At 43.5% G+C, this 23,953-nt stretch overlaps 2 protein-coding genes across 4 annotated transcripts; one reads left to right on the top strand and one right to left on the bottom strand.

Moving 5' to 3' along the window:
• Nucleotides 1–5,787: 5,787 nt before the first annotated feature.
• On the top strand, nucleotides 5,788–8,666 carry CLEC14A (C-type lectin domain containing 14A). The gene is made up of 2 exons (XM_038139274.1): nucleotides 5,788–5,812; nucleotides 6,437–8,666. The coding sequence occupies exons 1-2, from the start codon at nucleotides 5,788–5,790 to the stop codon at nucleotides 8,065–8,067; spliced, it is 1,656 nt and encodes a 551-aa protein (XP_037995202.1). The 3' UTR covers nucleotides 8,068–8,666.
• Nucleotides 8,667–17,444: 8,778 nt separating this feature from the next.
• On the bottom strand, nucleotides 17,445–21,520 carry SSTR1 (somatostatin receptor 1). 3 transcript variants are annotated; one of them, XM_038139572.1, is made up of 3 exons: nucleotides 21,433–21,520; nucleotides 19,579–21,049; nucleotides 17,445–18,946 (listed from the first exon to the last, which is right to left on the bottom strand). In XM_038139572.1, the coding sequence occupies exon 2, from the start codon at nucleotides 20,841–20,843 to the stop codon at nucleotides 19,626–19,628; it is 1,218 nt and encodes a 405-aa protein (XP_037995500.1). In that variant the 5' UTR covers nucleotides 20,844–21,049; nucleotides 21,433–21,520; the 3' UTR covers nucleotides 17,445–18,946; nucleotides 19,579–19,625. The 3 variants fall into 3 exon arrangements, with proteins under 3 accessions (XP_037995500.1, XP_037995498.1, XP_037995499.1); XM_038139570.1 differs by having other exon boundaries at nucleotides 17,445–21,049; XM_038139571.1 differs by lacking the exon at nucleotides 21,433–21,520 and adding an exon at nucleotides 21,140–21,157 and having other exon boundaries at nucleotides 17,445–21,049.
• Between the last annotated feature and the right edge of the window lie 2,433 nt (nucleotides 21,521–23,953).

Genomic DNA, 23,953 nt, shown 5'->3' with positions numbered 1-23,953 from the left:
TGAACCCTGGCGATCTTCAAGGGCAGCCCCTGGCTGGCATCACTCTGAATGACGCCAGGAAATGAGGCCACTTTTTGTTTTCACATCCTATTATTCATGCTTTGTTTTAAATATGATTGTATGCACACTAGGGTTGTTTTTTTGTCTGTAGCTAAACAGTAGTTAGGGCTTTATTTTATTGTAGGAATAGATGCATATCTTTCTCAAGTGTTCCCAGATTATTAGGGGAAGAATAACTACAAGTGTCCAGATATGGGCAGAATGGCCATACACATACCCACCGGCTACACAGTTTGCAGAGGAGCACTTTTCCTGTCACATACACACCCACCACAGAACAGATTAATGACAGGCTCAGATGGGTCTCAGTCTGCACAGATCTACAGGAGACACAGGATGTTCATGTGTTTTCTGCAGCCCTGAGATATTCATACTAGCAGTACAAGGACTGTATCTTTGCTGCCACTGTCTGATATAATTCAATGGAAATAATAAATCAATCAAACCTGGCCTGGCACACAACCACATTAATTTCTTTTTTTAAACTATATTAAAATAACAGAACCTGCTCATGGATGAAAACGTCATCAGGTCTACCTTGTGAATGCGTAATTGCTTATGTATGGAATACATGACTGTGTTCTGAAACAATTTTTTCTTGATGTCTTTAGCGTTGATAAACCTCAATCTTTGAAAAAAAAATCTTCATATGTCATAACAGAGATGTTTGTTTAAGTTGGGAAAAAACTGGCAGAACTACTACGATTTTAACCTTCACGTGAAAGAAATGCAGGTAAGACACACCCCGTACTTAGACCATGAATCATTTCTGGAAAATAAAGTTAAGATATGGATTTAATTTTCCTATTTTAATTAGACACAGAATAACACCCCAGTCTTGAATATTCCAGATCCTGGTGTGTGGGAAGTCCAAAGTCAGACACTAATTTTTTTTTTTCTTGAGCCTGTCTGCATTCAAAAGGCACTTCTTCCAGAGCGTATAAAGAACTCCCTTGTCTTTATTTCCTATAAAATTTCAGGCTCCTAGGGACCAACTGATAGAAACATTTAGAATAGCAAGAGCAAGTACTGCTGAACACACATTTAACACACAAGTGCAAAGAACAGCATTGTTGGCCTTTTTACTATGATAAACAGGAAAGGAAAAAAGCCATGTGCCATGCAGCATGATTCTCTTCTCCCCCTTCAGCAGATACTCTGCTTCTATGTCTTGCAAGCAAACAATGAGGAACATTTAAAACAGACTTTCTTGAGAAGGAAATGCTTTAAGAATTGCCATTATACAGAAAGGGAAAGGAGGGAAATGCATCAATAAAGTGAACTAAAGCCTTTTTAGTCTGTCTAGTCTCACAAAAAGAATGGCAATAAATATTTCCATATAAGGTATGTTTACCTCCCATAATCTCCATGACAACAATTATTTCACTAGGCTCAGAATTTTCTTCCTTCCTTTTATTTTTTTTTCATTTTGAATTAGCTGCTTGTGTAGACAAGCATCTGCTGCCTCTCCATCTCACAGCTGCTCCTTCTTGCTTTTATTCTTACTAGTCTGTATCCCTTACCCATTTTCAAGCAAATACTACAAGACTCTCTGAAATGGTCAGTCTGGGCAAAAGGCCAGGAAGTGAAATCAGCTTTTTACCAATACATTTCCTTCTATTTTACTTTATTTCCCTAGGAAATTTTGTCTCATCCCAAAAAGCCTGCCAGTCCCAGAAGTTTTTTGTGGAATTACAATACTATAGGTAGTTACCAAAAATGTAGGTGTTTCTCACTTCAAATGAAAATTCACTGATTTCAAAAGATGCTTTTATTTAGGTCAAAATCTGATAAAATACTAGAAACATGTAATAGCATTGGGGTAAATATGAATTATTCTCTAATTCTCCTCTTCTGTTTGCTTTTTTCCTAGGATGAGAGGACATCAGAACTCAGCATTTTCCCAGGCCTCCAAAACCTATGGTTTACATTGGCAACTGCTAGCACCCTGTGGACCTGAAAGCAAATCTCCTAAAGGTGATGTTGAACTTTCTAAGGGTGGCCTTCAAGCCACAAAGTAACTTCAAGGCCACCAACATCCCTCAGGACACAGTGTGTCTCCTGCAGCTGCCTAAAAGGATGTGCTTGAACACCCACATGCTCACTTTATGTGGTATCTGCCTTTTTAGTTGTGACTGTCCTTTGCTCTTTGCCCACAGCCTTGCACCATGTGGCAACAGACTGCTGTGGGGGCTGCCCAGCTGTGCAAACACACCCATGGTCACCAGCACCAGCTCACACACCACTACTGCCACACTGGGCAGTGGCAGCACAGACACAGCCCCTTGGCACCCTCTACCCTGGTACTTCAGCACTGGTGAATGATCTCACTTCTCTCTTTTCTTTTGATTTCTTCCCTATTCACTTCTTTTTGTGTAAACTCCTTATTTTCCTGCCTAATGGTTTGTTTCTTTTCTTTTTTTTTTCTGTGCTGCAGCTCTCTATTTCTTTAACTTACCCTGTGCTGATTTCTCTTCTCTCTCCTCTTCTCTTCTCTTCTCTTCTCTTCTCTTCTCTTCTCTTCTCTTCTCTTCTCTTCTCTTCTCTTCTCTTCTCTTCTCTTCTCTTCTCTTCTCTTCTCTTCTCTTCTCTTCTCTTCTCTTCTCTTCTCTTCTTTTCTCTTCTCTTCTCTTCTCTTTGCCATTTTTTACTGCAAAATAGACCATATGGCCATACCCACCTCCCGCTCTTGAGGACCCCCTCATGCCAACGTATACTCAGCACAAAGCTCACATGGGGCCAGACTGTGCTACATAATACAGGAAATGTGAAGAATTTGAAGGCTGGGATGGAACTAGTATGAATTATCCAGTCAACAAAAGGAAGGGAGTAAGCTAGAGTGAGAATAAAAAATACTTATACTCAACAAACAGTATTTTTGGAAAAGATTTAGTGTGTTTGAGAGTTCTGGAGTTCATTTTCCCTAGCTAATTACAGAATGGAATCTTCCTTAATAACTCATTAAAGATGAGTGGAAGTAGTAGCAGAATACACTTTTTTCTGGCATACTTAGCAATGGAACCATGAACACATAAACTGATCAGGCTTTAAGGGGAACATATGCATATGGGGTAATGCTACAGCCACATCAATGCAGTTCATCTACTAAATGTCCCCTTAGCAGGTCAGGATTAGTTATATTTTATGTCTATGTCATAAACGTAATAGATATACCACTGTGTTCATACCAGCAGTTAAATACCATTCTGTGTTATTAAGTCCCATAGCTATGTGATAATGTCGCTGGAAATTATTATTACAGTAGACAGGGACTTGCATGACCCCTGCTGGGTTGTCTTTTCCAAACTCTGTAAGTGAACCTAGTAATCTACAAAGTGCTTTTGAGAGAGGAATCATTAAATTCTTCTGATCATGTGATATGTTACAATAAGGCAGAAATTCTTATTTTAATTTCCTATCCTGTTCTCTGAAAAAGTAAAAATGGATGCTGGATTCCACCTGGCATTTTTACTCCTTGTTGCAAGTTGTTTGACTGAATGCAGAGAAATTAATGAGAAATCTTGTCACACTGTTGAATTAAGATGGTTGTCATTGACTTCAAGACAGTCTTGTATTTTCTTAAAGAATAATATAACTGTTTAGAGAGAAAAGACTTTGCCTAAACACAAGTTACATGTGAAATGTAGGGCTGCCTTATTTGACAAATCATATATATATATATATATATATATATATATATTTACATATTATACCATAATATACTGTATATATTTTTATATGATATAGACATTTTTCATGGAGCACTTAGTGACCAAAGGAGGATTTAACGCATAATTTTTGAAGCACACTGCCAAGTGACAGCAATTTTCACTTGTTTAAAATACCTGTTTACATTAGGTTATTTAAATTATAACCTATATCTCAGCAGAATACAGAAAGATGGGAAGTAAGTTTTGACTTTACCCACAACAAATTCAACAGAAAGATGTCTGGATCCAGAAGGGATACCAGTTGGGATCAGAGGGTAGGAGAGAGCTCACAGGGACTGTACAACCTGACCACAGACAAATGGCATGGACTCTGCAAGCAAGATAAATGGCTGAAGCTGTGCAAACAGGCAGTGCACCCAGAACACTGATCTTCATTTCTTGCTCCCTGTCCATAATTTCCGGCCCTAAACAAATCTGTATCTTGCAACAAAGCAGGTGAAAAATGGAGGTGCACATCAGCAGCCCTCCTTTACACTAGCAGAAAAGAGAGCTGCTTCTGATATTAGATACTGTCTCCAGGTTTAGTTGCATAACAGGTAGACAGATCTATTTCCAGACACTTTCCTGTATCCCCTTCGGGGAAGAGAAATTTACTGTCCTTATGCTCACCACATTTTAGTGTGACACGATCATTTCACTTGTCCCTGTGAAAGCAAGGCATCCATACTGCGCCATCCATCTACCTCTGAGAAGTAAAATATGGCTCTTAGCAAGATCTAGATACTGTATTCCTCAACAAGACTACTTCTAATGAAAATACAGCCCCTTAGGCCCCAGCAGTAGCAAAGTATGTGCTAATATACAGATGACATATTTCCCGGTTAGTTGCAAAAAGAATAGTTGTAATTTACCTTATAAAAATACAAAAGGAATCCACTCTAAAAGAGGAAAGAAGTTTTATTAACTCAGCATTTCTCACACAGCTCCTTAGTAAAAATGTATGTGTTATTATAAGATAGATACAGTTACATAATGAAATAAAATAAAACTTAATGGCTCTTATTAAAATACAATTAAAGCAAACCACTGTTTTTTCAGGGGCTAAGATCTTACAGGAAAAAGATTAAAGAATGACTACATCCAAATAAGGCTTTAACTACTGAAAGCAACAGCTACATTACAGCTTACATATCCATCAGTTGTAACATTCACCTTTGAGTAATAAAGTCTTCTTTATATGTTTAGTTGCCTCACATGTGTGTGGGAGTAGCTAGTCCTCTCTTTCAAGAAAGGACTTCTCCAGAAAAAACCCCATGAAGAGTGATTTCTTATTTACCTAAATGTAAGAACTATAAAGAACAATAAAAAAAAACAACAGAAGAGCTGTTTTCTGGACATCCAGCAGACCTGATATTTTTAAAATATTTTGCAGGACATTCAGAGGCAGGAATAGGAGAGCAGAGCAGATATACAGGTAGGTCGAGTAGATGCACAGCCACTACTCCTATTTTCAGCTGGTAAAAACCTTCAGCTTTGGCAATACAGCGTTTTCATCTTTCTGTGCCATACAAGTTCCTCTGATGAGACTGGACTGCCCAGGGCACTGGTGGCTAACCTATTGTTTCTAAACTGGTTTGCCAGTTTGCTGGTTCATATATAGCCTAGGAAATGAAAATCACGGCCTGCGTGAAATGAGCCAGTAATAGCCATCAATTTTCTGGTAGAGGCCAGCCCAGACAGCTCAAATTATGCTCTTGGCTGACAGCTGAGAAGAGATGCAAGACTGAGCTGCATTCTCCCCCTCAGTGACAGAGTCCTAGGTTTGAAGAATAATATGAAATTTTTGGGGCTTCTACATTATTCCTTCTATTTATAAGTTTGGCTTCTGTTTGGCTATAATAAATTAACTCAATTTTGAAACAGAAAACCAAGTGAAGCTGTAGGATTGCAGTGGAATATTAGGCAAAGCCTTGTAAGCATTCCCCAGTAAGAAGGCAATAGTAAAGCTGAAGCAAACTCTCTTCTCTCTCAAACCTATCAACCAGATTTGGGGAAAATGGCTCAAGATACTACCTTGACAGGTATCTGCACAGCTTCCGTACATCATCAAGAAAAGCAGGGGGCTCAAGAAACAACTCATTCAGTTTGGGTACATTTAAAGCTAGATCCAGTGAAGAACTAGGGATGTGAATAGCAGGTGATAAAGTTTCCTGATGCAAAATGAATTGCATCTTTCCAGCTTAAAATGCAGGCAGGCAGTAAGAATCTCTATATGCTGACCCACATATACAAATAGTTTGATGCCTCTGCCCTGGTGCACCATGGAGAAGAATGAGTGCCAGAGCTACAATTCCAGTAGAGCTCTGAATACACAGCTGCTACAACACTGTATACTTTGACTTAGGTGGCTGTTAGCATCTTGACACCTCGATTAACCAAAAATCCAATTTCATCTAGAATTAAACCAACAAGTTCTTATTTTGTTATGAAAACTTATTTCCCATAAAACCAAGTCTACTGGCACCCAAATGGACTGCAATTACTGAGAAACCAAAATCAATGCTGTGACTGTTAAAACGGCCCCTGTATCCAGAGCTACGAGGTTGATTGCACAGCCTCACTTAACCAAGAAACCTCCATCCTTCAAGGAAGAGATAACTGAAGCTGGAACGCTTTTCTCCGGTAAGCGCTGTGAAACAATCTAGCAAGATGGCCTGGGCATCTCGGGGACACAGGCCTGAAAACAGGGCCCGTGACCTCGGCTCGACAGCTGCGGCTCGGGGCTTCGCCACCCTCCTGCCACTCCGGCAGCGGAGAAGGCAGCGTCCTACCCGGCGGCTGGACACCCGCCCGCCGGGCGGGCCGAGCGCTTCCTGGCGGCGCCCGGAGCTGCTTGTCCTGGGCCCTCCAACAAACGGAGGATGCCGAGGTCAGCCGCGGCTCCCGACACGTTTCCTCTGGCGGGTCCGGGGGAGGGCCATGGGAGCGGGGCCGGCGCTGGAGAGGGACGGCGCGGGCAGCAGAGGCCAGCCCAAGCCGGGGCCGAACGCCACCACAGCCGCAGGGGCAGCCCGCGCCCCTCAGCCCGCCGCGTCCCGCCGCCGGCATGAGGCGGGCCGGGCCCTGGTGCCTGCTCCTGGCTGCGGCCTGCGCCCTGGGCCGGACCCCGCCGCCCCCGCGGGCCGCCGTGCGCTGCCTGTCGGCCGGCGCCTGCTTCAGCGCCCACCTCGCCAGCGTCTCGTACGCCGACGCCCGCGGCGCCTGCGACCAGCGGCGGGGCAGCCTCGCCTGGGTCAGCGGCGAGCCGGAGCTGAGCCTGATGCTGGACCTGCTGACAGACGCGGCGGTGCCCACGCCCGCGTTGTTCTGGGTCGGGCTGAAGAGGAACGCCTCCGCCTGCACTCACAACGAGCAGCCGCTCCGCGGCTTCTCCTGGGAGGGCGTCGGGGGTGGGACGGCCCCGCAGGAGGTGCCGGCTGCGCTCGGCCGGTGGCTGCAGGAGCCCCTGCGGTCCTGCCTCACCGCCCGCTGCGCTGGGCTGCACCTGGCGGCTGACGCCGGGGAGGGCCGCCAATGGGGCTGGAAGGAGCAGGTCTGCCGGCTGAAAAGCCCGGGCTACCTCTGCAAGTACCAGTACGAGGGTGCCTGCCCCGACCTCAGTCCCGAGGGCGCCCTTGACCTCGACTACCGGCTCCCCTTCGAGGAGCGCAGCGGCGGCCCCCGCTTCAGCCCGCCGGGCACCGTGCTGACAGTGGCGTGTCCCGGCGGGGAGGTGCGGCTCACCTGCCAGCCCGAGCCGGGCGGCTTCGCTTGGAAGGCGGCAGAGAAGCCACTCTGCCCCTGCCTCTTCGGCCGCGCCATCCCCGACGGCGGGCGGTGCGCCGAGGCCGCCGGGTGCCGCGATGCCGCCGGCGGCTTCGCCTGTGCCTGCATCCCGGGCGGCCCGGACGGCACTCCCTGCCCGAGTACGGGGCCACCCCCCACCGCTACAGGTGCCTCTGCAGAACCATCGGGTGCCAGGGCGGAGGGTCGGCGTCCTTCCATCCCGACACCCGTCGGTTCCACGGAGCCGCCCGCCACGGCCGCCGCCGGCGGAGAGAGGACGGCTGCTCCGCCGCCTTCCTCCTTTTCCCCCTCCTCCTCTTCCAACTACGTTTTCATCCTGGTGACGGTCGCTGTGGTGGTGCTGGTCATCCTGGTCATGACCGTTCTGGGGGTGTTCAAAATCTGCTTTAACAAGAAGTCCGAAGGCCGCGGGGACAAGGAGTCTCCGGAGGCCGGCAACAAGGCGGAGGCAGGCTCCGCGGAGCCCAGCGGAGCAGCGGGGGTTGAATAGCCCCGGGCCGCTGAGGCCGTGTCCCTCGGCAGGTGCCACTGCCCCCTGCCCTGCTGCCGCGGGGAGCCGAGGGAGAGGCGCCCCGGGAACAGGGCTTGGACATTATCAAACGCAGGAGCGCGCTGCGACGTTCTTTTGAGGGGATTGAAGCCTTTGGACAGTCGGAGTTTTTGTTGGTCTGAAAACCAGTTATTTCGGTGCTGATTTCAAAATATAAATAGATCAGCCTGCCCGACAGAACGATTGCAGCTGCAACAATTGTGAATTTTTATCCTCTGAGAAGCTGTTCGTCTGATGCCTTACTTGGAGCAAGCATAAAGTGGGCCATTTTGAGCACTTGCAGTTGTAATTTAGAAGTCACTCCTTGCTTGAGTGGTACTTGGAGGCTCTCGTTTTCAATCTAATTGCTGGAACTTTTGGAGAGGTGAACTGCTATAATTTTGGGTGAAACTGCAACCCATGTGCTTTCATACTGACATTCTTAAAAAATTAAAGAGCATTTCTATAGTTAGAAATTAAACTGCTGAGGAAGTGAGAGGTTAATGGGGAGTCAGTTTTATACTTCTGCTGATGAAAGGAATAAAGGATGATGTAAAGCACTGCCCTGTTTGTTACTTTATACTCATTTTTATTGTAGCAGAGAGTAAATTTTTCAGTTACGGATTTTCTCCTAAGTTGGGTTGTTACAAAACTTGCCTTCTATATGCAATATATGTCTCCCTTAGAATCAGACAAGGTGCTGACACACCACACTGTGAGAGGAGTTAACGTGAGTCCAAATACATCATGCAAATCCCATTCTCTTTAGTCAGATATATTGTTTTCTGTGGAGTCCCTTGAGAGTAAGGAAAGATTCAATGTTCCTGCCCTTTTCTAGATGAGGTAAACACTTCCTCTGTGATTTCCCTTGGGAATTCCTGTAGAGGAGCTTTCAACCTGGCTGCAGAACTTGCTTTCTGTGCAGTTCAGAGAGCTGATGCTCACTTATTGTTATTATGGTGTTGGTTTTCAATTAAAGTTGTAATATTAAATATTGATTCAAGATTTTCTGAGTGCAGTTATACATATTTAAGTGGTCTCATACAAGCCTTTTGGGGTGCCGGGAGAATAGGGAAATATTTTCTTCCCTAAAGAGAACTTTAATCTCTGAAATGTCTCTTTAAATACACTGGCTTGTTTGTTTGTTTTCCTCTCTTGAGAGCTGACATTCTTACTACTACTTTAATTTTGACACTTTCCTGTTGAGTTTGAAGAACTCTGTTTAAAAAATAATGTGTGTTATTATTACCTATTTTTCTTGCAAGCAAAGACTTGATGATGAATATGGTGTAAACATCTGCTAAGGATAAGTAATTACATAAGTAGAAGTTTTTTATTTTTCCCTCTCTCTCCCTTTAATGATGATAGGCAGTTGCTATCTGGGAAACAGTCTTTTGCTTTTGGTAAAGAGGTCACTGATATTTGTGAGCCATCAGACTGTAGCCATAAATTACCTTATATCACAACAGGAATTAAATCTAGCTAGCTGAGAATGCTGCTCATTACAAGGTGACTCATAATCTGCACACTTTTTAAATCTGTTTTTCTGACATTTGTATTTCAGAAGGCAGGCATTTTTCACCTTGGGCAGGAGGCTTGATTCTACATTCAAATGTGTACAGATTTGGAAAATGACTTAGCCATTAATGCCTTATTTCTTAATAACACCCCTGTTGCTGTAAGTCTAAGTAATTTCTTTTATGGGATGGTGTCGGAATCCAGAACATCTCTCTGGGTGCCCTGGATGGCCAGAGCTGCTGGCAGGGGGCTCTGAGACCCTGGCATGCAGCCAAAGACACACGTGGGGTTTTGATCTTAGCCCGTGGAGCAAGTTACTAACTCTGTATGAAGAATTACAAGCCACACACAAAAGTTTAGATAGCATAGTAGAAGTAATCACGAAGTGAAAGGAAGGATTTTTGAGTGCTGTACAGGGGGGTTTTAAGCCTTGTACGCAGGGGTCCAAGTTTTGTACATGGGGGTCAGGAGTTCTAAGATGGAGGGATTTGGGTGTGCCCTGTCCTCTTTCTTTCTCCTTCCTAGCCTCCATGTCTTTGGTGATGTTGGCACTCACAGATTGGTCTAGAGTAGAAAGTCACTATTCAATATAGATAGTAGGCATTGGAGAAAAGGTATAAACATGTAGTACGTAATATATGATATAGAAGATAGCACCAGCCCCCTGGGAGGGCAGTGTGCCTTTGTCTGAGCTGCTGAATGGGCCACAGCAGTTCAGAAAAATCTTTTAGATAACCAACAATAAACAACCTTGAGAACAGACAACAGAAGACTACTGAGTCTTTCTTAGAAGGCACGGGTTGGAGGAGAGACTTTTCCATCTTTTGGGGTCACCACAATCCGGGGACTGGAAACCCCACAGGATGGTGTATGTGGAGCTCTCTTCTTCTATCAGGGCTGTATAAGCAAATAGCATCTAAGATGAATGAGATCCTCCCTAATTTTTTTCTGGTATGTTTTAGTCTTTCTTTCATATCAGCTAGCTGAACTCTTCTGACAGTCTGATGGGACTGTCCAGGTGTGTTTTTTGAAGCTCTAGAAACTCTCTCTTTCTCTGTTTCTGGAGTCTTACCAAGCACACAATTAAGTGCTGAGTTAAGCACCTGCCTACTTATTTTGGCATCTCGCAGTATGTGACTCAGACTATTTAGTTAAAATACACGAGTTCATGCCCTTGCAAGCCATTTACCTGTCTCATAATTCTCATTTCCCTCTTACTGTGAAATCATGTTTTGATTTGAGAGTTCTTTTTCTCACACAATTCAGGATCATTAGACATTTGTCTAGAGGACTACACAAGGGTTCTACTGTGTTCCCCCCAGCTGATAATTTGACTCATGCAAAACCAGGCTATTTTGCATCTGAGGATGAGATCCATCTTACCATGTGTAGATATCTCCAATAATTCATCTAGACTTTTTTACTCACCTAGACACCTGTACTGCCTATCGAGAGAAATGTGCTTGTAATTAATCTCATTTTAGACTAGATGCTGAAAACAGGATCTTTGAATTACATCCTGAAAGTGCCCTTTCTCTGCATTGACTGTAAAGAAGGCATATGGAGGCTACTTATATTTAAATGTCTGAAAAATACACGTTTTAAATTTAATCAGAAAAATCAGCTCACTTAAATCTCCAGCTGTGCAAGTCACTTTTCTAAAAGCAAGCTCATGGTGCCTTCTGTCTCTTCAAGACATGGTTAAATGGTCACAATTTTATTATTGCTTTTATTGCTTCTACATGTTAAATATTCTTGTTCAGTATGTCTGGGGGTTTTTACCTTATTTTTGCAGTCAGTAGCATACAAATCAAATAGCAATTGGAGTTGTTTGGAACCTGAGCAACATTGAAATGCATTAATTTCTCTTTCTCTGATGGTTCAGACCAAAAAGAAGATGTTTTGGGAGAAAGGATTGATAATTTTTGCTTTCCACTCTTAATCAAATTGGGTCTTTAGTGAATAAGAAACAAACACATACCTGTCATGCAACCATTGGTTCATATCACAACCATGATTCACTAGTCTGCAAGGCAGATTCAGAGCAGGGTTTACTGTTTACATCCATAGAAGGAGAATAAGTAAGATCATAATTAGTACAGATAATCATAATAAGTACTGAGATCATAAAAGTGTCTGATTATGAAAATGGATGCAATTTTTGTAAAAATTATTATGTAACACCACATAAAAACCCCACAATCAAGTGCAAGTATTTTTCCAAAACATGGTAAAGATAGAGACAAATATTTTCTCTCATGTTGTACACATGTCCATTGAATAAACATTATATAAGCATATTATATTCCAACTGTTTTTCCAGCATAGGAAAAAATATTATTTCATCCCATATTAATGCCATATAAATCATATATAAACTTTGTGTCTGTTTTACAGATGTTTTACAATGCTTACATTTGTAATGAAAGGGGGGATAGCAAGAAACTTTTAGCTTAAAGAATGTTAAAAATATAATGGATTCTTTGCTTCCCCTGGAAACTTCCTCACTTAATTTTTTCATGTTTTAATGCTTCCCCTGGAAACTTCCTCACTTAATTTTTTCATGTTCTAAATCCCATTTATTTTTCCTCATTATTACATGGAGGTCAATCACTGGTAGATGCAATGTGAGGTCAAAACAAATGCAATGTGGTTCCTTCTAGAAATATTATTTTTTGTTTCTTCAGTATGTGGACACTTAGCAAGGCTGTAGTGTGGCAATTCATGTATTTCACTAAAGATACGCAATTGACTTAAAAGTCAAACACAGCAGGGCAGCAGCAGCAGTAATTACATTCCCAGGCTTCAAAACATTAAACTTAATAGCTTTTCTTCTTCCCCCAGTATCTTTTCTTCTTCCCCCAGTTCTTCTGCCCCGTATGCAGCCTTGTTTTTCTCTTCTGGGCTTGTAGTCTGGGACTTGAAGACTTGACAGTGGACATGTAAAAGGAATCATCTGTTAACAACCAAATTTTTTCCCTTTTCTGTATTTCTGACTAAAATCACAGAATCATAGAATAGTTTGGGATGGAAGGGACCTTAAAGAGCATCTTGTTCCACCCCCCTGCTGTGTGCAGGGACGCCTTCCACTGGACTGGGTTGCTCAGAGCCCCATCCAGCCTGGCCCTGAATGCTTCAAGAGGTGAGGCATTCACAACTTTGCTAAGCAAACTGGTCCAGTGTCTCACCACTCTCACAGCAAAGAATTTCTTCCTCATACCTAATCCATGCCTACCCTCTTTGTTTGAAGCCACTCCCCTTTGGCCTGCCACCACAAGCCCTAGGAAAATGTTCTTCAACTTTCTTGAAGGTAGGTACTGGAAAGTTGTTTGTAGGTAGCCTTCTCTTTTCCAGGCTGAACAACCACAACTCTTTCAGCCTGTCTTTGTGGGAGAGGTGTTCTAACCCTCTGATATCTTGGAGGCCTCCTCTGGACTCCAGCATGTCCACATCCTTCTTCTGTTGGGAGCTCCAGAGAAGAGCACAGTACTCCAGGTGGAGTGGAAGCAGCAGTGGAGCTGGAGAATGCAGAGGTGTGGTGGTGCATTTGTTATGTCCTTCCCCTCCTTCTACCTGCCAGTCCTTTTGCATTCTAAGTCAGAAAAATGGGAAAACAATGACTCTTTTGTATTTTAGGGGTAATATAAAAGAAGGAAGACTGCAGGTTCACAGAAAGGAGAGATGAGTAGGGGAAGATGAGAAAGACAGGCAAGCACCCATCTTTACCAGGATGTATCTGTCCTAACCATCTTCTTGCTGCATATGTTTTCAGGTGTTACTCAAAATGTGGTGGTTTGCAAACAAATAAATATTTTCAGTCATTAAGCCAGGAACAGCACACGGACTATAACCTGTCAGAAAAGCATAGTTTTGTTTTTGGAATGTAACCAGCAGGCCTTGTGTTTTTGGCTGATAAGAATGATTTACACTGTTCTCTGGAACATAACATAAGATTATAAATACAGATAGTTTGAGTGGGATTATAAGTGATTAAAGTCTGTAATGTCTGTGCAGAGGAATGCTTTACATTACTTTCATTCTTACGAGTATATATTTCTCTAAGGGAAAGGATTTTCCCGAGTCATTGGAACCTGAGCAACTTTGAAGATTCTGCTCAAGTAAGAAATTCTGTAAATTTTACTTTATGACAGTGAAAAAGCAGTGAAAATTCTGTATTCAATTTCTGTCTTGTCAATATGAGATTCTTCTTGGTTTGTGTTAGGAAAAAAATTATCAGATCTTTTTCTCTATTTTAATGATAAAGGAAAAAAATCTGTGAAATTCAAAGCATCTGAAAAATCAAAAATAAATTAACATTCAGAAAAATCTATTATCTATCTGTTTCTGCCTTGTTTTCCTGAGTTTCTATTAATTCCAGAAAGTATCTAAATTGTCATTTAGTTCTTAGAAAAAAATGCTTAGATACTTTCTAACCTTCAAAAATAACAGTCAGCTTGGAAAACAGCAGCTGACATAAAAAGCATAACTTCACGTTTTTTGCTGAGTTGGGAATTTATGGATTTGCTGTACTCTAAACCATGGAAGTTAATTATGTGAAAGAGACAAATTCCTGCTTTGCAATGCCTGTACTGGACTCTGCTTGCTTTCCTCTGTTCTTAACAAAATGGCCTCTCCTGGCCATTGCATACTTGATTTTTCTCCATATCAGATTCCTTTTCTCTCAGTCTGCTCAGTACCAAGTATCCACCAGTTTGGCCTTCTTGTATATCCATTCTACCCCAAATATCCAGTTTTGCCATGTTTTGGATCACTCCAGTTGACCAGCAATCCCTTGGGCTTTCCATAGTGAATCTGAGCACGGGCAGGTGCTGTGTGCCTGAGCTGAGCTTGTGCCACACTCAGCCCGTGGCAGCAGCACTGGTGTCACCTGGTATTGCTCAGCTTTATGAAGTGCAGTGCAGTCCAGCACCCTCCAGCAGCTTCCCCTGGGCTGGTGGGGCCCACACATGCACTGACAACAGCACTGTCAACAACAAGGTAAGGGGAGACCATACAACCCTGTTCCAAGTCATAAATACAACACAATTCAGATCCCAGGTCAGAAATCTGGTAATTGTTATCTGTCCTATAACTTCCCTATGCTGTGAATTTGGGCACTTTTATTTGAGCCTTTCTAGCTAGGAAGCTCAAGAACCCACAGAGCAGCCCTTGGACATATTACACAGTGTAAGAACCTGTATAGAAAAGACATTTGGGGGGGGGGTTGGAGAATGGAGAGCAGAAGGAATTTTCTGTACATTTATATAGTTTCCAAGGTGACTCTACCCATCATAGACACGATAATCATATGATGACAAATGTGTTCTATCCAGACTGGATACAAAAACCTACACACCTCAGGCAAGATACAGCACCTTGCTATCTCTGCTTCATAGCTGATTATTGCTCTGCCAAGTCCAGATTTTAGGCTTTTGGAGAAAAAAAGTTGGAAGGGAGTGGGCATACTTAGCTTTTATTGAAAAGCATCTGTCTTGTCAAAATTTTCCTTGGTTTGTAGCTGTCTAATGATATGCTTTGAAATACTCTCAGGTTTACCTATTTTTCTTGGCCATTTCTCTCCACAAAATGTAATATCTAAAAGCATTTTTCTTAAAGAGAAATCTAATTAATAAGCCATCCATTCTTCTTGTGGCTTAGCCTGAAGTTATCAGCCAAATAAGGCTACATTGAAGAGGATGGAGGTGCCAAATACACAATTCAGTAGAAATATTTTATTCTCCTCTAGAGATTCATAATTCTAGAGAATTATGTAGAGCCCCGGTATCAAGTAAGGTTCCTAGGGGCTAATATCACAGAGTTTAGAACACTGGATTGATATTTCTTTCTTGGCTAATTTATTCTGATTTTTTAAAATTATTTTTCTTGGATTTTTTTTAATCAGGATTATAAGACATTAAATTGTCACTGTTCTAGAAATATGGCAGAGTAAAGCCAAACCTTATATAACATGAATGTATGACATCACTGGGTTCTTTTATTTCAGTAAGACTTAGTTTCATATTTAGAATTAGGATGCTGATTTTGGTAGCAGGTTAAATTACAGCAAATAGTCAGTGTTGATAGAGCATGCCATATACATTAGAAATTCAGATTTTTAGATTTCCAGAAACAACCAGAAAGGCTGTTTTAAAATTCTGATTCACTGGAAAGCTGGCATTTCAGAAATTCTTTCATCACATTCAGAAAACTGATTCTCATTCTTTGTGACGATATCAAATGGGTTCTTTAAGAGTCGAATGCAAAGAAACCATACCCTGTGTAATGTTCTCTGCTCTAGGGATCATCTGAAGAGGCAGAATATCTGCATGCAGCCATCACCTTTTTCATCCACTGTCCAGATATAAAGTGCCTCTCTGACCAGTCTTGTTCAAGTCCGCTGACTGCAGGTAGCAGCCAGCCTTAGGATTCTGAGATGTATTGTCTTGGCTACTGCACTGGGAAGCCTGGTGAGAAAGGAAAGTGATTTCCTGTGCACCTTTCTTTGAGTGGGAAAATGCTGCAGCTGATGTGAGCTGCCCACCTGATGTGAGTTCCATGTGAAGACTGTTTTCTGGAATACATGCCACAGGAAACAGCCCAGTGCATTGACTGGATACTGCTTGGTGCTGTCCCACTGCTGGGTACAGGTCTCAGGCTAAACAAAGTCCAAAAGCTGCCTGCGTTTCAGTGGCCACAAGGCCAATTTCCGTGACCAAGTGAATGCAGTATTTTTAAAATAGAAACCAAAACTCATGGGGAAATAGCAAAAAAATTACTACTGGTTACAAATTACAATTCATCCACTTGCAGCTGTATAAAAAGGTCAAAATGTCACCAAGAAATAAACCACTGTACTATTTTTTTTCAGTGAATTAAGCATTAGTTAAAATAATTTCCATATGAAATCTGAATATTCTTATTTTCCATTTGGAAAGCATTAAAAAGAGTTCTGTTTATTTTCTGGTACATATTATTTCAACTTTTATTGAACAACTTTTTATCTTTCCAGTGGTTATGTTCTACTATTTAGAATAGTAACACAGAATGAACTATCTTTCTAGCTTAATTGAATAATTGACTGCTCTTGATCACCTCTCACAGAGTGAAAAATAGCAGGAACAACTGTTAGTTTGGGATAAACAGGTTTTGTTTCCAGCTGAAACCACACAGAGCCAGGAATCACAGGGGCAGTGCTGGCTGGGAGTGAATCAGCCCATCCATCTGAAGGCAAGCCTGCCATCTACTGAAGGCCCAACCCGACCTCTGCGATGTGCCTGGGGGAACTGAAACTGAAGTGCATATGCTGGTAGGTGTGCAGGCTTCCATCACAACATTTGCAAGGCAAAGAGAAAAAAAAAAAAAGAAGAATAAAACCCAGTTCAACTTCTCATCAAAGATGAGTATGCAGTATGAATCTCTATGCTTTTTCACTCTTGCTTCATCGTGTCTGATATTAAACAAATTCAACAGTAAAAAGTAGACTGACTCTCTGTTTGATCTGGCCATACAGATATGTCTGGGTGAAAAGGACCACATAATATTATGAGATTTATGCCATCTTGAAGATATTGTGAGTGAGAATTCAAGTGAAGCCCTGGAAATAGCATCATGGATATCATGGGGCATGTTACTGTTTTGACACAGACATTTGATTTCTGTGAAAATTTAATTGAGCTTATAAAGTGATTTCATCCTCATTTCCCCATATGTACATGTTAAACATGACAAAATTTAATATTTGCAAGTTTTCTTTAAATCGTGTAAAAGAAAAAGTAAAAGAAAAGTAAAAGAAAAGAAGTAAAAGAAAAGAAACTGTACAATTGTTAAAGCTTTTCATGAAATATTTTAATAAGTATGTAACAGTTTCCACATTAGCAATTTTTAGACTAAAAGGAGCTGACTCACAGTCCATTGAAGTGAATTAAGATTTTTTTTCTCTCATTTTGATGGACTTTGAATCAGACAACTTTGAAGTACTAAATTTATACATTCATTTAACAGTACCTAAGTTTTGGTGAAAGAAATGTACAAAGTAGCATCCTGCTTTTTGCTGCTGAGAAAAGTTAAAGGGTATAATTTAACAAAAACCTGTAGTCAATCCACCACCACAAATACTAAATGCCTTAATTGTCAACCTTACACTTTACACTGTACTTAAGCACTGCAGCTACGAGTACAATGCTATGGGTATGCTGCTACTAGGGATTTTTCCAGTCTCTTGCTTCATATTGCCAGTAGTTATAATTGATACAACCACGGTATTGTGCTAGAGAAGTGATTTGTCACAGCTACTGGGAGACTTGCCACTGTGTGACACTGTTAGCATAGGTGGTAGAAAGCAAAAAACATAGCTGCTTATTTCAACACAGTCTGTACCGACGCTTCTGTGTGGGATAAAAGGGAGTAGGGATAGAAGGTTTCACTTAATCAGCTGTCATTTATCAAAGAAAGCTTCATCTGTCAATATGAAATTTGTTTTGTCATAAGAGGAGGAGAGAAAGTTCAAGAGAGAATTTCTGTGGGGGAGACAATGAAAATGAAAGAGTTAGAAAAGAAGACAATGTTTTTGTCTGGAAAGAAGCCTTCTGAGCATCACCCATTTTAAATGCAACCTTGCAAGTAGCCACCACAGACATAAGTACATAGTATAAATTGCTTCAGAAAAACACGCTCACAACACAGTGACTAGAATCAAATAAAAATCAAACAAGAAGACATCTGGCACACATTAAAAACAAGAATTCTCAGAAATGAAACATTAAGAAGCTCTGGGTCAGTATATTACATTGGCAACATATGAAACCCATTTTGTTGGGTTATTTTAGTGCAACAGAAGAAACTGGAGCTAGGGTAATAGCTATTACTGAACAGCTACTTTTTCTGTCAAGTATTTATTTCAGAGACTGGTGGAGATTTTTAAATGACTCCCCCTTTTTCCATATAGGCTAAAGTGACTTTGTCATCATCCAGGTCATTCAAAAACTGTCTCAGCTCCCTTCATTGCTGTTTCACAGCTGATGGAGTAGGCTCAAGACAGCAGATTCACAGTCTAATGCTCCCTTTAAACTTTATTATCAGCACACTTTATTGTGTGTGTGGACAGATTCAAACATTTCCCAGCTCAGCAGTCCCCCCAGCTCCCATCTCAGTGAGTCCCAGCTCTCTGCTCCCTATGTGTCACGGGACTGCTTATCTCTCATCATGAGCAACCTGCCACGCAGCTCCAAAGCGCAGCAATAATCAGATTTTTTCCTAAGACCTGTTCTGCTCTGCTTCTGCCAAGTAGCACAGAGAGCCAAAGTCACAGTGAGCTGGAAGCTGTCTGCAAAGCAAAAAAAAATCTCTGTGACTATGCTGCTTCTTTCTCGGGGACTTTTTGCTCCCTGCTTTCTATTTTATTCCAGGGGAGGGAAAGGTAGGCACAGAGAGAGGCTACTCACTCCTTCCTGGGCGAGGGCCAGGTATGTATTGGGGGGAATTTTTCCAGCATTTCTAATCTCTGAAGGGGAGGTGTGTACTGACAGATGTTGAGTGGGGTCATTTTCAGCTGGGGGGTGCCTGAGCCTGAATGCTGGGGCTTGACTGAAGCAGGCTTGGCTCAGTGGCCTGGGGTATTCCACCAGCCAAGGGGAAGGGCAAACTGTACAAAAGATGGAGGGAGAGAAGTCACTGCAGGACCTTGACAGCCGCTTGTCAGACACAGAGAAGAGTGGCAGAGCCAGGCTACCAGACCCTAAGCTACCAGACCCATGAGAGCCACAATTCACTAAGTGGATGTCAAAGCATCAGAGAATGCACCCGCTCTCAAGGGGGGCAACCAGGGTGCAGGGGGGCAGCAAATCAAGGATGTGGGGTTTTCTTTGCTCTTTCTTGTGCCAAACACTGGTGGCAGTGGGCAGGACCAAAATCCCCTCCCTCCCAGCCTCCCCGTGCCACAGCCCTGGCTTTGCTCACCCTCCATCTGGGGGGCAGTAAGGGAGCTGGGGGACTGGAATGCTTCCTCAGAGGGTGGTAATCCTGGAGGTGCAAGTGCCATTCCTGTACATGCTCCCTGACTCCAAGTTGTCTGGGGGAAAGTCCTCCACGCTGTATGCCCTGCTCTTGAGGGCAGTGGCATAGTAGTCGATGGGTTCCTCTGCAGCATTGTCCATCCAGCTGAGGCACAGCAGCCTCTGGAAGGACCGCTTGAAATTGTCTGAGAGAAAACCATAGAGGATAGGGTTGGCACAGCTGTTGGCATAGCCCAAGATGACAGAGAGCTGGCTGATGGTGGCATCATCCTGCTCTACAAAGACATTGACAAGCTGCACAATGTAGAAGGGCATCCAGCAGATGACAAAGACCATCACCACCATCATGACCATGAGGGTGATCTTGCGTTCTGAGCGTTTGCGTTGCTGCCAGCCAGCCTTCAGGGCCACCATGCGCATCTTAGCAATTATGAGGATGTAGCAGAGGCAGATGGCCACCACAGGCAGCAAGAAGCCCATCAGAAAGGTGTAGACCACAAAGACCACCAGCCATCTCTGGGTGGGCTCTGGCATGAGCATATTGCAAGCCACTGTTCCATCACTGTTGGCTGCTGTGTTGGAGAAGATGATGATGGGCAGGATGATGAGGATGGAAAGCACCCAGACACCCAGATTGACCATCTTGGCCACAGTGGGCCGGCGGTACCTGGCCGCCTTGATGGGGTGCACCACAGCGATGTAGCGGTCCACACTGAGCACCGTCAGGCAGTAGATGCTGGTGAACATGTTGATGGCATCCACACTGAGCACCAGGCGGCAGAGCAGGGAGCCAAAGGGCCAGTGGTGCAGCAGGGTGGAGGTAACCAGAAAGGGGACGCTAAGCATCAGCAGCTCATCCGCGATGGCCAAGTTGAGGATGTAGATGTTGGTGGCTGTCTTCATCTTGGCATATCGTAGGATCACGTAGATGACCATGGAGTTCCCGCACAGCCCCACCAGGCACACCACGGAGTAGATGAATGAGATGAGGATGGCGCTGCCCTGAGATTCACTCAGGGTGCTGTTCGGAGCGCCAGAGGAATTCCTGCCGCCCGAGTCCATGCCCTCCGCCTCCGCCTCCTCCGAGGCGCCACCGGCTCCGCTGCCACCACCGTCGCTGCCGCCGCTGTCGCTGCCGCCGCTGTCGCTGTCGCCGCTGTCGCTGCCTGCACCGCTCGGAAGCCTGGGGCAGGTGCCATTGGGGAGCATCCTCTGCCCGCACCCCCACGCCCCGGCTCAGAGCAGCAGGCGCCCGCCGCCGGCTGCGCTGGGCATCATCCCGTCAGGGCTCCCGGCGCGGCGGCTGCGGGACGCGGGCATCGGGAGAGAGGCGGCTGCCAGCGCCGCTCGCTCCGAGCGGCGGCAATTGCTGCTCCCCGGCTGGTGAATGATTAATAGCAGCGGCGCGTCACCAGCTAAGGAAAGAAGGAGGGAAAGAAAAAAAAATGCAGGAGGAGACGTAAGTGGGTGTCCCTTCCCACCCCCCACTCCCCTTTCCCGCCTACCATCCCGCCCTACGGCTGTTCGCAAACCCGGCGGCTCCAGGGCAGCCTGTTCCCTGTTCCCACTGCTCCGTGCTACTCAGTGCCCCCCTATCCCGCACTTGTCTCCCCACCCAGTATTGTTTTCCCCACTTCCCACTGATCCCCTCCCCGTCCACCATCCTCTCCTCTCCCTCCATTCTCCGCAGCTCTCCCTCCATGGCACCTAGGTCCAGACTAGGGGCACCCCTGGCAAAGGGGCTATCCTTTGTCCTTTAAGAAAAAAGCCTGGGTCTTGCATGGGTGAGCAGTGTTACCTAGGCAAGCATGCCTCATGTCTACGCAGCTGCTGTAACCCTCTCCTGTCACTGCACCGTGAGCATTGCCCACCTCACAGCGCTGGCACCGACCGACAAAGCACAAAACATTCAATCCTATGCATATGCACACAGCACTGTCCGTGTCTCCTACCACCATGCAGCTCCACGCCCCCTACCTTGTGCTGTCCCACCACCACCAACTCTAGATATCACCCATGAGCAGCCCTGCCCCTCCTCACACACTCTGTCTCGAAAGATAACTCCCCCCCCCATAATATTTTAACACCCCGGCACATGTTTTGCCTCTGTCCGTCACATCCAAGAGTGAGTGACCAATTTGCTCACTGCAGCTTGACACGACTATTTACACCACTGTGGGACCAAGACCATCTCCTGCTGTCCACACCTCTGTCCCCACACATCTGCTTCCAATCATAGGATCATTTCAAGCTCAACCAGTACATGCTGCCTCACCAGTGTTACAACCCCCTCTCTTAAAATATACTTGAAATGTATAATATATTTATATAAAACATATAAAACATATACTTTATATATACTTAAAGCATATGCATATCTATGATAGGATTGTATCCACACCAGGGGAGGCTGTAAACCCTCCTGAGCCTGTACAGTGACACAAACCATTGGTACCATCTCCATTCATATGCTGCATACATGCACTACATAATTTCTTCCATGCTGTACTCACTGATTGCTTCTACACACTGACCTATGCTGTGCTGTTTTTTACATACACCCTGATTCTAGACGAACACACATACATCAGTAGTTGCTCCTGTTGTTATTTCTAGGCAGACACTGACACCTTAAACACCTCATCCTCACCACCATTTCTAAACACACATGGACATTTTCAGGTAGTCCTAATACTGCATCTCTCTTCTCTGGCAAGCAAATTTTTCTTAAAAAAATAAGAGCATGACCTTCCCATACACCTCTCCTGCCTGCTGGGCAATATGTCTCTTCTCTCTATATGTTATTGTTCTGTGTATACAATCTGTCCTTTCGTGCTTGTACATAACACTAAATCAATTTTCATATACCACCACCACCACCATTCTCTATATACCAGATGACCATTCTTATTAACCAGACGTGGCTACTCGCTAGTTCACACAGACCCTCACACTTGCTTACTGCATCAACATTCCCTCAGCACAGGCATACACAAAATACTCAGTAAATGCTTATTTATTCTGTTGGCTGTAGCCCCCCATCTGTGGTAGCAAAGCACACCTGTATGGGTAATGACCTGTCTCTTCACATAAACTGCTGCCCAAGAGCACCACCTACTTTTGTCAAGAACAGCAGGTCCACATCACACAAATATCACCACCGTGCATATGCTGCTGTATGCTCCCCACAGCACTGCTATACTCAGCATCACACATGCATCCTTGCAACCTACGCATTTTACCGTGCATACATACCCATCACCTCCTACTGTTCACACATCTTGTTATCACCATCTGCCCACCATCACAATTATGCATATTATCACTACCCACTACTTTAATATGCAGATACATGCAGCATTACCATCAATGGATTACAACCCATCATCAGGAATTTATTCTCTCTAGAGCCATATATATCCTTATACCTCCCATCAACACCAGCATCTATTTAAGCACATGCATGTAACCTCTCTGACTGTATGACTTGGCTCATATCAGTCATCACCTCCAGTCATACACACCTAGGCGCTCCCATGTGATGGGCATGTGCTCTTTGACACCTTGTCAAGGGTTTTACATTTAGCACATGCATACATTTGCATGACCCTTACCAAGCTGTTTCTTTTCCTTCTGTGTTTAAAGAGCAGATTGTGAGTACATATAGATGTATATATACACCCCTACACATTATAAAAATAACCTTATTCAGTTTTTAGTAATTGCATACAAGTTCTATTTGGATGATACTCTATGTGACTTTTGAGGACTTTTTGTATTTATATTCTAATATAGAAATGCATTTATTGAGCAGCCTTTGCAAATGATCTTACCAGTTCCTGTATACGAGATTTCAGTTAGATGTTTGAACACTTGAGGATGTCATACAAATTAAAATTCGTGCTTACATTTGAGTTTTAGAGGTTGTATATTCTGATGTGTTAGCATCAGAGCTTCCAGCATACAGAGAAAAAAAAGTTATATTTAACACCATGGAAAATCTTTTCTTGCAATGTGCTATCTGACACTGCTCAAATTTCTGCAATTACATAAATTCAGCAGAAGAGTTATCTTCTTTAGAGTTTGTATACTAAGAGAATATGAATCAGCCTTCAGTCATTGATATGAGAAGGAGCAGAAGTCAATAGCTTCAAACCCATCAACAAGAACATCTGGTTGGTTTCAGCACTTCAGTCTGTTGGAAAACCTACAGTTCAATTACAATCCAATTTTTGTTTACATAAACATTTGTTTTGAGATTCATTTACTTATGGAGCACAAATCAAAGGGTTTCCTTCTTTCATATTGTTATAAATTGG

The sequence above is a fragment of the Motacilla alba genome, chromosome 5 (assembly GCF_015832195.1).
Source record: "Motacilla alba alba isolate MOTALB_02 chromosome 5, Motacilla_alba_V1.0_pri, whole genome shotgun sequence".
NCBI classification, from domain to species: domain Eukaryota; kingdom Metazoa; phylum Chordata; class Aves; order Passeriformes; family Motacillidae; genus Motacilla; species Motacilla alba.
Note: the sequence above shows the minus strand (reverse complement) of the source record. Positions and strands in the feature narration are given on the sequence as shown.

Coding starts and splice junctions, on each gene's coding strand:
- CLEC14A (XM_038139274.1), top strand. CDS start 5,788: ATGGCTCAAGATACTACCTTGACAG. Junction 5,813..6,436: donor TCAAGATACTACCTTGACAG/GTATCTGCACAG, acceptor GAAACAATCTAG/CAAGATGGCCTGGGCATCTC.
- SSTR1 (XM_038139570.1), bottom strand. CDS start 20,843: ATGCTCCCCAATGGCACCTGCCCCAGGCTTCCGAGCGGTGCAGGCAGC.